Source organism: Poecilia formosa, unplaced genomic scaffold (assembly GCF_000485575.1).
Source record: "Poecilia formosa unplaced genomic scaffold, Poecilia_formosa-5.1.2 Scaffold15, whole genome shotgun sequence".
NCBI classification, from domain to species: domain Eukaryota; kingdom Metazoa; phylum Chordata; class Actinopteri; order Cyprinodontiformes; family Poeciliidae; genus Poecilia; species Poecilia formosa.
In genome coordinates this window covers 3,146,897-3,159,143 of record NW_006799954.1, presented here as the reverse complement: position 1 = coordinate 3,159,143, position 12,247 = coordinate 3,146,897, and the positions used below count along the sequence as shown (strand labels likewise).

The window sequence follows — 12,247 nt, the reverse complement described above, 5'->3', positions numbered from 1 at the left end:
CTGCAGTCACATCCCTAGGATGTTTCCACATTTTGACATATCTTAAAATAGATTTAATGTATTTTATTCTAATTTCCCATGATGCACCAGCACCAAGAAGTGTGTAATTTTTGGTGCTGATGCAAAAGATAGGTTTATTGTTTCGTTCTGTTACAGAACGAAAGATGCTGATGACTGAAGCTATTCGCCGTTTGTTTGGAGATCCCTTTCTATCTCTTTCCACAGCATCCTGGGGGGGAACACAAGGAAGAAGATGATCATAAAGAAAAGAAACAAACCAGTAACATGACACACGTATGGAATATGCCACATACCGTCTGATGACCTCTATTGGCTTCTCTCTGTCCAACACCAAAGTGATGTTGTTCTGTAGATCCTTAAAATAAAGGGACATGTCACAGAGTGAAGCATCCTGCTGTATCTAATAATACTTAAATTTATAGTCAGAGAAAAGTAAAATACTAAAAGCTGTCCTGCCTTGCTAAGGGTCCTCAGACGGTCATTTGAAACTATCAGATTTATTGTTTCTGCCTGGAAACACACAACATGCTCAGTTGTGCTAATCAAGAGGTTTTAGAGAAGGACATGGTGGATCTTTTTATCTTTTAGGACCTGTAGAGCTTTGAGTTTTCGTTCAGTGGCCGCAATCGCAACAGCACATGCCATCCTTTCATGGATCTCCTCCTCTAGATGTTGGATCTCCTCCAACACGTTCAGAACCTGAAGTTTCCTGACCTGGACGGTGTCGCTGTCGTCGATGGGCATCCCGCTGTCCTCTTTTCTGGACAGGGATGTCTCTGCCCACACACAGAAGGGGCAACATGCGTCAATGCAAAACAGGGAATAATAACAGGTCTGTGCTTGAACACATGCACCACTACAGGTGGTCTGAATGCAGTGCTTTGTCAGTGATACTCTCTCTTTACATGTGTCAATACAATAAAATGAAGAGAAAATTTTTGGCGTGTGAGAACCTGATAAAATGCATGTTGAAAATAACCGTGTGCACTTCCTGCATGCTCTGCAGGAGACTATATAATACAGCATATTTTTACATGTGGTTTACAAATGATGATGCATGCAAATGTTGCTATCAGACTCACTCCTTCTGCTACTGCATTCATCTGGAAAGTTCTTTAGCTCATCTTGAGCTCTGAAAAAAAAAGAAGAGAGAATAGAAAGCGTTAAACTAGAAATTATTTTTCAGGTCTTCTGTTATTAAGTAAATCACTGCAGTACCGTTTATTCTCCCTGAGAGCGCTTTTGGCCTCTTCTTCCAGACTGCAAACCCCTTTTTCTGCACCCTCCACTTCCTTATCACTGACCATAAAATAATCGATATCGCTGACAAATGGCTGCAGCGGCTGCAATGCAACAGACACATCGACAAATAAAGCAAGTCAAAGGACAACTGGAAGAAATACAGACCCTTCCATTCATGCACATCCAACTTGTTCAGGTCTGTCACATAAAACTCCAGTCGGATATTCTAAAGTTTGTGGTAAAATGTAAAAATGTTTGAAAGGCAGGAATACTTTTGCAGGGTATTGTACTTTCATTGAGCAGTTTTTCCCTCATCTTAACTTCTTTTCCCTCCATACTTCAGAAATACAAATATATTTTTCATTAACTTTGAAACTGCCTGACCAAGAAAAAATGAGTTTTGATTTATTTATATTGTGTAGCATGTAATTTTGGACATTTTCTGCGTTTATATTTACCACGTTATCTTGTGAGGAATGGGTCTCCATCATGTGATTGATGTATAAATCATATTCAGTCTGGAAGAAAAAAAACATTTTACTTAATAATCACACTTAATTTGTCCAAATATGATGATTTTGTCAGCTGTAAGCAGAAAATACCAAACAGTTAGATTTACCAAAATTTGTTAAATGCCAGAATATTTGGGAATAATGTTTTTTTGTTTGTTTTGTTTTTATTTATTTTATTTTTTTTTACATTTTCTCTAATTCCAAAGTTTGCATATATTTGATCAGTAACTGGGATAACTGCCTTTTAAACTATCTTACAAATTTTCTGGCAATCAAATCAATAAACGCTAAAGCTAAAGTTTATAGCAGAAAACCAACCACTTCTGATAAGAAGAGTCATCTAATATCCAATATCTAGCTGACCAAATATTAGTGCCTGTGTTTTTATCTGAGCTTGTATTTGTATTTTGACCCTGGCTGGATCGTCGGAGAACGTTTTCATCCAGCTCTTGTCATCCATCCGTCAGCCTTGACAGTAAATGAAACAATCGCTTCCATTGGAACAGAAACATTAAAATGCAGAGTTGTGCAACGCTGTCATGTGGAAAAAGAAACTTCCATGAAATGATACGTTTCCATGTGAATGAGCAGCGACTGAGCGGCTGCCCTCAGAAGTCCTGCTCCCTGACACATGAAGACCAGGTTCCGGTGGTTGCTCTACTTGCGCTCGCTACACCGGGGACTCACTCTCTCTTGGCTCGGATACATCTGACAGCACATGCTAAAAATGTGCAAGTGGGTACAGAGGAAATGGAAAAACCTTGATTTCCCTCAGGATGCGTCCAAATACTGGCAAGTCTTCACATACATCATCAAAGACGTCACTGAACACCGCAAGGCGGTCTCTGCTGGGCCAACTCAGTCCTGACAACTTCTTCAACTCCTGAGTAAGACAGGAACACATACACACAAAGCTTTGGCAAATAAAAGTGTGTGTCTGTGCCTGGTTTCCTAATGTCATGCTTTTGGTGACTGTTTTCACCTTTCGCAGTTTCCTCTCGTACATTTTAGCATCAACTCCCACCCTGTTGGCAGTGGGAGCCGTCTCTTCCCTTGTGCCTGCATGTGACGAATAATCTCTGGCCTGATCTTGTTGTGACCTCAAGACCTCGGAGTCTACAAAAGCAGCGCCGGAGGTGTTCTCTTTTTTCCTCGCAGAGCCCAGCGACTGTGCCTCTCTTTCCTCTAGACTCTCTTCTTGGCCCGGGGAGTCAGTCAGGATATCTGCTTCCCGAGGAGCCTCAGCAGCAGGCTGCGCTCCTTGGACATCACTCCCCAAATGCTGATCTTTCTGTTCAGAGCTGTTGGACATGGCTGTGAGGGTAAACACATTGTAAAGACACAGAAGTAAAAGCATCTGATGTATAGATTTTACCTGAGGAATACTACATTTTCAGTTGCAGAGAGATTCAGTAGAAACTAACTCCAGTACTAATACTTAAGGGATTCCCAACTTTCATTTAAGAAACTAAATCAAGTTAAATAAGAAGCAACCTAATTGGCTTTTACCATGTAAGAATAAATATCTAAAAAAATGTCCTGTAGCAGATTTCTTCTGTTTATTTTATTTAATGTTTTTTTTTTTTTTGGTGAATTGTAAATATTTCAAATTATCAAACAAATGTCAATACAAAGCTATAATGTGCAGTTTTCAAATGATTATGTAACTTATTCAGGGACAAAAATAATCCAAACCATAATGACGGGGAATTATTTTTCTTCATCACTGAGGAATTTTGTTCACCTCTTCTTTGCAGAACTGCTTTAATTCGGACACATTGGTGAGCTTAAAAAAAAAACAAACAATTATAACCTATCATATTTAAGTATAGATTTTGACAAGACATTTAAAATCTTAATATGGTGTGAAGCTACGCTTTGGATCATATTTTACCTTAAAAATCTGACATGGAAGCTCTTTCTCCCTAATCTCTTTATAATATTTAGACAATAAACATTGAGCATAACTGAAGAAAGTGTTGTCTGCTTTGTTTTAGATGTTATCATGTGACCTTTGGGATGAGTCGACCGTAGACCCTTGGAACTATTATTTTCAGCCGAAAACTCCTGGGAAAGTTCACAACTGTTCCAAGTTTTCTCCATATGTGGATATTGTCTCTCACTGTGGTTCACTGGAGTCCCAAAGCCTTGTTAGAAATTGTTTTGACATCCTTTTCAGCCTAATAGATGTGAACAACGTTGTTTTTAATCTGTATATGAATTTCAGGACATAATCCTTTGCTATTTGAAACCCTTTAGTGACATGTTGCGGGGAGACGGGTGTGGGTTTGTCTTGATAAATTTAATTCAGCAAACCAAAATAAATAAATTAGAGTTAATTCAAGATTTGACCCAATGTGCAGCTTCTTTTCAACACAAGTATAGTTTGTTTTTTAAGCTAGATAATTTAGTGACTTTTTACATTTGCTTAGATTATCTTTGCTTGATATTTTTTTTTTAAATTTGAAACTTTTAAGAGGAAAAAAAAGCAGAAGCACATTTTTTTTCATAGTTATACAAATCACTAAAGAATATGTTCAATATAACACGTTTTCCAGATAAATATAACAACGTGCTTCTCAATAAAGCACAAACAATACAGTAGAGCATCAAAAAGACTAGAAAATTTCTGAAGAAATTTAAACGGGACCTGCCAAAGTGTGCCCGTCGGTTGGAACCCAGCGTTCTGATGCTACAAATTAGCATCAATGCTAAAGTAAGCTACAATGTACCCAATAGCATGTGGAGAGTCAAAAGCATGTTGAGTAACATGGACTTATACCATTCAGTATGTTGAAATTAGTGTACAAGTTAAAATGAGCCAAATAGATAACATTTGCCTAAATGCTGTCAGTAACATGTGGGGCATCACTAGCATGTTGCCTTCATTCAGTATACTAAGCGTGGCTAATAAATAAGAAAAATAGCTAAACGACTTTTTTTAGGGAAAAGGCATTAACTGTGACGGAAGAATAATAAATAAATAAATAAATAAATATATAAAGAGACATTCTATTATGTGTAGAACAACAAAGGCAGTTGCTGCCCTTCCCTATGTAATGCTATGGCAGGCCCCAATTAATGTTTTTAAGTAAATAAAAGAACATTTCTAGTTGTACCCTCGTCCAGGAATCACGACTGGAAACAAAAAAAACTTCAGCTTCAACGCCAGCAGTCTGTGATTTACAACGGTTCCCTTGGCAACCAAAGTACGTCATACCCGCGTTGCGTTCACTGTCTGGATAATCGTCGTACTGGGGAGCTTTTTTAGAAGCTCCGTTTAATTAGTTTTATCTCTCTCCTGAGGATAAAACTACACCTGAAAACTGAAAGATATACTTCATCTACTGAAGTTTGGGATGAAATTACATTGTCCCAGTTAAATAACATCCAAACACTCAGTCATCATTCCCAAAGGAAGCGGTGTTAACATACTGCACTATGGTTAATAGTATGATTTAAGAAATGTGCAGGCCAACATTGTACACTAATTTAAATCCCAGGTGTTACAGGTTTATAAATTGCTGTGTCTGAGCGTTATTAATTTAGTCATGGGCCAGCAGTAGCGGAGCTGTCTAGACCACCAGAATACCAGATGTGTTCTCTATAATCACCTAAACATAGAAGCTGTGAACTTCAACAACTGTCCTCTATTCGTCCTTATTTTTCCTGTTAAACTACATTTCCTCCAAGCAGTTAAAATTCAATATTTACCAGACAAATTGCGTAAACTTATCTTACAGGAAAAAATTTGATTAAAATCTCCCAAATGCATTAAAATACCTTCTTAATTTGGTTATTTACGATAAGTGTATTTTTGTAAGTCTTACGGGTCACATAAAGTGGGGAGAAGGGGATGGAGGAAGAGGAGGAGAAAGAAAAGAGGCCTCAGGGCCTGGAGTGACCAGAATAGGAAAGCAGATGGCAAAGGCTGAACACATGTTCAGCTCCAGTGAAATGCATCACACAGGGGGTTAGTGTTTTCTGTGAATCTTTCTATCATCTAATATCTTTTAGTGTAAATAAACCATTAAAAAGTAAAGTTAAGATCAAAGACATTTTGCGTTGGAACTGGAAAATCCTGATTAAAAATAACAAATCTTCCTGTAATAAACATGTCATTTCGAATTGTATTTTTGGATTTATTAATAGCTGATTTGGCCTCACAGAGTACTGACACAAAACTATGAGGTCTAATTTAAAACAAAATGTAAAAAAACAAAACAAAGCATTAGATAAACTAAAATGCTGACCTAAGAAACTTGTTGAGCCTGCAGTTGTTCAGGTTTAGCTAACCATAATTAAGACTCTCCTCCCAACCCTCTTCATAACCTTATTGAAACTCTCCACCCTAATTTCACCCCCTTATTCACTCCTCCTTCCAAAACCTCCTTATAACCCTCCCTACAATCCAGACCCTCTTTGTAATCCTCCTTTCAACCATAATTCAGACTCTCCTTGTCCTTGTAACGTGCCTTGCAACCCCAATTCCAATCCTAATTCAGACCCCTTCATACACTAACTCCAACTTTAATTTGAACCCTAATTCACTCATTCCAAGACCTTCTTAGAATCCTCCTTATAACCCTCCATACAAGCCTAATTATAACCCTCATTCAGACCTTCTTTCCAACAAAAAGCAGTCCCACAGCATAATGCAACTGCCACTATGACTCAGATAGGGGTTCATATCTTCCCAGATATGTTCAGTGATGACCTCCTTTTACATATTTGCAAAACTTCCAACGTGTCTTCACACAAGATTTTTTTTTTTTGTGGCTTTCCTTTCACCGGTGTCTTAAGGACCAGATTTATAGAATACAAAAATTAAGACAGTCATGTTTTTATAAGTTTGCAGTTGTGCCTCATGCTTTTCTATTTTCAGATGCTCTTTTGATTGATTAGTAAAGCCTTAAATTGTACTGAAAAAGATTACATAAAACAGAGTGTTGGACCTCTTGAAAATAACGTCAGTTCATCCAGTCACAGCAAACAGAATACAACGAACAACCAAGATTAAATAGTCTCACACATTCTCTTAATTCACTGCTCAGTTATTAAATAAACTGTGCAGTGAGAAGAACATGAAGAGAAAAAAAAAGATCTGCAACAGAGAGACGTTTTTTTTTCCAAAGATGTATTTAATAAAAGTCATTTGGGCTACGGCTCTTACATTTACAGTTGAGACATTCCTCAGTTATTCTGGGTAACAGTAACATGTCTAGACTGTTTAATTTATCTTAATGTTTACTTTGTACAAAACAAAAAAGGCAAACATTATTCTTCTTTGTATAAAAAATATAAGTTAATTTAAATTTAAATCTAATTAAGAAAATAACAATAGTCATATAATAATAATAATAATAATAATAGTAATAATAATAATAAGGATGATGATAAAGATCATAAGCTAAACATAGTGCAGACAATGGGATATAACTGGTGCTGAAAAGGAGGAGGGACAGTGCAGTGACTTTATAATGTCTGATGGAGATGGAGTGATTAAAGGAGGAAGGCGTTCACACACACGCACGCATACACACACACACACACACACACACACACACGAAAACCTAGTAAGAAAGTGCACGACTGCCGTTCCATTTAGCACCATCAGAGCTTACATCTCTTCCTAGATTGTACACACTACTCACCTATTTCGGCAAATGAAAAGTCAGTATATATAAATATATATAACTTCAGGTAAGGTGCATGCTAATTGTTGCTCTTGGTTGAAGCTTACTGGAAGCAACTCTGAAAAGTAAGACAGTAGGATGGATCACATGGAGGAAACTGATGGTGCATACGAACCCACGCAGCGACACCCAGGATCTGCAACCAATGAGGACATTCATCAAAATGATACATTCACCACACTCAGGGGAGGAGAGGGGGGGCTGCAGAACCAGTCGGACAACAACAAAACAAACACAAAAAAAAAACAACAAAAAAAAAAACATGAAAGATTTGAGCAGACACTTGAGTCTGAAAAATGAATGAGGACAAAACGGTTTGTCTCTTGGAAGATCTTGGAAACTTTTTTAAGAATCCAAACGTATCTTCTAGTTTGATTTAGGAAAATTAGTTATTTCTCTCTACAGCCTGTGTGTCACACAGTGGCAAAAATTCAAACAACACTCATGAGTTACAATCCCAGAGACACAATTTAACTTCGTTGAAATCATAGGAAGCCTTTAATGGTGTTTGTGATCGTTTGGTGTTATTCCTGCATGTCCATTTAAAAGAATAGAACGGTTGTTTATGTGCTTTCTGAGGTGAAATACAGTTGTGTTCAAAATAACAGCAGTACATTATCCCTTAATGAGATCTCTCCTTGTTTCTGGTAGAAATCATATTTCTACATGGCAAATAAGGCCGTAGTGGATGTAGGAGAGCAACAACATCAACAGACATGCATTGTGTTTGATGACATGTTCAAAATAAAATGAGTGTAAAGAAGTGTGATCACTCAAGAACTTCCAAAAATTAAGAACGACACAGTTTGATGAAAAAGTCAACAGGAGAAGGGAAAACAGAAAGGCATAGAAAACGACAAGCTGTTTGGCTAAAACGTTTTCTCAACTGTTTTAAAATTGAAACCAAAACAAGAAATATGGTTAAAAATGGGGAAACTACCAGTCCAAGGCATCAAAGAAAAGCCAAAAAAGCCACGATTCATGAGCAAGCCGACTGATCAGCTCCAGTGTGATCTAAAAAGCCGTCCGTTACCCGTGAGAACAACTACAAGATGGCTACTGAGGCCATCTTGAGGCCAGAATTGCAGTCTGCCTGTAGTTGTAGCAATGGCAGCGGAGGAACAAAGTTGTCCAGTCCGTTTTGGTCACGCTTCCAAATATTGAATTAACATTTAAAAGCCGCTTCGTTCGGATCGGCCCTTCTCTCTCGCAGGTAAGAAGATAATTTGCAGGTAATTTCTGGTAAGCTTCATTGCATAGAACCGGCAAACGTTAGCAATTGGGTAAAATTTAAAGACGGATTCCACGCCTCCAGCCAGCTTTTACCAGGCTACTAATCTGCATATTAAAAACATTTCAATCTATTGCAAAGACTACATTCAAATGAATAATCTCTAATTTAGAATCTCTTTGACACAAATGCCAGAATTTCATATTTTTTTTTACAATTAGTTTGCAATTTAAATAAATCCAGGAGGTAAAAAGTCAACAAAACAATAACTCCAGAAGCAGTTCTAACTGGGCAGCATTTGGATTTCTAACCAACAGTCCAAAACCCGGGAACTTCATCTGATGGAAAACTCATTGAGTGACATCAAATGTGCAAAACTGAGGAATGCGGCCTGATTGGAGTACCTGCTCACAGGTGGTAGAAGTGGGTCGGCTCCATGCAACATACGCAGATGTGAAGGAGTTTTCAGAAACAATGGAAGCGCAGCTAAGTATCAGAAAAATCTAAACCTTTAAGCGTGTTCAATCTATAAAAGGATAATAGAGAAAATACTTTGTTTTAAAGGTTCTTCTTTCCGTCCGTTTCCGTAGACTGACTCTAAATTTGGTACGTTTTTCTGCATATTTTGATTCTAAATTAAATACACCATGTTCCCAATGAATTTGTATGTATGGAGGGGGAAAAAAGCTATTAAAAGAAATTTAGAGCGTCAGTCTCCTTTTTTTTTTTTTTTTAAACACACTGCTTTTACTTTGAACACAAGTGCAATTTATAATGCGGTAAAGGAGAAGGGAGTACAAATTACTGATTATGCAGTCTTGGCTTAAAATAAACGAACAGGGTTTGGATCCTGGTGATCAGAAAGATGTTGGTGCAGCTGGTTCCTAAATGCTGAGGGGTGAGGAGCTGCAGGGACCACCTCACACTTTAAACAATGTGACTCTCTCATGACTGTTCACCAACGTCAACATCACAGTTCATCCATGTTTCTAGGGGGATTTCTGCAATCTCCACATAGAACAGGCTGTGTTTATTCAAGTACTGCAAAGGATATTTGCTAAAAAAGAAAAAAAAAAAAGAAAGTAATTGCAAACACATTCTAATGTCCGCCTTCTCAATAAGGTGTCGCTACACCAGACATCTGCTCTACACATTCCTTCTGTCTCTGGGAATAACTTGCTGAAGTAGTGCGCGTGCAATAAACTCAACACAGAAGGCAAACAGTACCATCTCAAAGGAGCCTGAACTGAAAAGCAAAATTCACATATCCTAGCCTGTTGAAGGTCTAGAGTAAGGCCTCTTCAAATACAAGACCATAACAGGAACAAGTTCAAATTAAGGAAAACGACAAGAAAAAGCCAAAAATAATAATAATTAAAACAATAACAAAAACCAAAAATAAAATACAGGAAATGACTCAAAGGCCGTTCTATCAAATAGAGTTTCCCAAGCTGAGAAGACGCAGGGTGATGGGCTGAGATCCCTCCCCGACCGATGTCTGTCAGTCTCTGGGATCGGTGAAACCGTCAGTGTGGACACCTCCGTCACCCGATGAGGTAACTGTGTGTTTTTCAAAAGTCAAGCCGCTTTCAGCGTGTCAAACTCCTGCAGACGCAGGCCGTGGTGCCTCCCCGTCTCCTTCACCCCGTCGTTAAATGTCTAGGGCCGTGGCAGGATTCACTTCGCATGTTTCTTTGTTGGGTCAGAGACCCCTTTGGTAGTCAGTTGTCCACCTTGACGGGGCCTGATTCACTGGGCCGGCTGGGCAGAACGTCCTCCTCCTCCCCCCGAACTATCTGCTCCCAATGATTCAGGTTCTCCCTGGAAACAAAAAGGGACCAGAGCAGAGAAAACACACTTTAGTCTGCTTTAGAAAGCGATTAATACCCCTCCATCCATTTTACACTGTAATTCAATGTATTTTATCTGGATTTTTATGACAGAAACTAGCATATAATTGCAAGAGGATGCAATTTTATATATATAACAAAAATATTTTGGACAATCCTGATCATCCTCTTCATGAGGCTGTCATAGATAAACGGATCAGAGGCTTCTTCAAATTTGCTGTAATACAGGCTGCTACATAAGATCCTTCCTATCCACAGTCAAAATGTATCCAATAGAATACATTAAACTTAGTGGTTGAAAATTGAAAAGTTGTGGAAAAGTTTTAAGTATATGATTATTTAACTCAAATTAATACCTGTTAACAAAGCATGATCATCCACTACCATAATGCAAAAATAATCCTAAACCTTTGCTGAACTTCTTCAAATAGCGCTAGCACCTTTAGCACCACTGTAAATCATTAATCGTGAAAACTAGCGGATCCGTAATGAAGACGACCCCTCCATTAATCCATCCTAATGGACGCGTGTAAGAAGCGTCATGGCTGTATGCTGCCATCTTCCTCGGCCAGCCGGCCTGATGCAGTCTGCACGTCTTTGGCAGATCCCAGCATGAGCTGCAGGGCTCCGTGGGGTCTAGGCCCGCTGCCCACCCAGAGCCGGGTGCTGACGTACAGCCGGGGCTTAAACATTACACTGCTCACTTTGTTTGCATTCCCCGCAGATCAAGGACACATTTTAAAACAGCAGCAGAAGGGCGAGCGAATGTGCAACTCGACCCTGTTTGAAAAGCAGTAATAACAGCCGTAAATACATTCTTTACGCGCTTATTGAACTTGAAGAGGAGAGCTGCAGCAGACAAGCCAGTGCATCACGGTGGGAGGAATGACAGCTTTGTTTTTTCTTATGGGTATTAAAAAAAGTTGAGGCATTACGCTGAGATAAAGCAGCTGGCATACTTAGAGTGCTCAGAATGTGCATTTTTATAGTGCTCATACTCCTTAACAGCTTTAATCTATTGTGATGGATCAATTATCTCTAATCTCTCTCAGAAAGACAATATTGTTTAATGAAAGGTCCTGACCGCTGCTTTTTGAAATTCTTTCATTCCTAAATATAGCTCATTCCATCAAAAGTAGCTCATAAACCCCCCCAAAAAAAACAAAAGAAAAACTTACTTGCAGGCATTTAGGAGTGGACTAGATGGAGGGAAAAGCTCTGAAAGTGTCGTGTAGCATGGAATTGCCACACTGTTGTAGAATCCCACCTTCGAAACGAAAGACAAAAGTAAAAAGCAACTTATTTGTTGCTTTTGTACAATGAGCTTCAGGAATAGTTTGATGACTTTATGCCAAGCAACAAGTTACTCTGTCATATCTGCATTGTTGAACCTACTTATAAAGAAGAAAAGAGAAACTGAATCCATGGCTAAATCTGAAAACTTAATAAATGATTCAGCAATTAAACAAAAATGGTTTTTCCTCAGAAATATTAAAACGTCTTGTGCCCTTCTTTTGGAGGTGAGCAAAACTTACAAGGCTATTTATGTCTCGTAAAGAAGTAAATAAGTAAATAAGATATGCTGTAATTAATTTGGGTTTTCATTTGAACAAATACATGTGGATTTATTTTACTGAGGTACAGACAAATTCCTCTTTCTCTGAAGATGAATGTTTATTTTTTGATTGTTAATGT

At 38.3% G+C, this 12,247-nt stretch overlaps 2 protein-coding genes across 11 annotated transcripts in view; both read right to left on the bottom strand.

Annotated features, from left to right (window-relative positions):
• Nucleotides 1-139: 139 nt before the first annotated feature.
• On the bottom strand, nucleotides 140-4,995 carry LOC103134189 (uncharacterized protein C6orf118). The gene is made up of 10 exons (XM_016668511.1): nucleotides 4,895-4,995; nucleotides 2,758-3,089; nucleotides 2,536-2,658; nucleotides 1,722-1,781; nucleotides 1,240-1,364; nucleotides 1,104-1,153; nucleotides 613-797; nucleotides 478-531; nucleotides 315-376; nucleotides 140-229 (listed from the first exon to the last, which is right to left on the bottom strand). The coding sequence occupies exons 2-10, from the start codon at nucleotides 3,085-3,087 to the stop codon at nucleotides 181-183; spliced, it is 1,038 nt and encodes a 345-aa protein (XP_016523997.1). The 5' UTR covers nucleotides 3,088-3,089; nucleotides 4,895-4,995; the 3' UTR covers nucleotides 140-180.
• A 1,900-nt stretch (nucleotides 4,996-6,895) lies between these two features.
• The window catches only part of pde10a (phosphodiesterase 10A), an 88,527-nt gene continuing 83,175 nt past the window's right edge, over nucleotides 6,896-12,247 (bottom strand). For 6 of the 10 annotated variants that reach the window (XM_016668508.1, XM_007546244.2, XM_007546245.2 and 3 more), the window contains 2 exons: nucleotides 11,731-11,819; nucleotides 6,896-10,523 (listed from right to left, as the gene is read on the bottom strand). In XM_016668508.1, the coding sequence (XP_016523994.1) occupies nucleotides 10,424-10,523; nucleotides 11,731-11,819 (189 nt within the window). In that variant the 3' untranslated portion in view covers nucleotides 6,896-10,423. The remainder of the gene's footprint in view (nucleotides 10,524-11,730; nucleotides 11,820-12,247) is intronic. The other 4 variants (XM_016668504.1, XM_016668507.1, XM_016668505.1 and 1 more) reach the window with 1 other exon arrangement.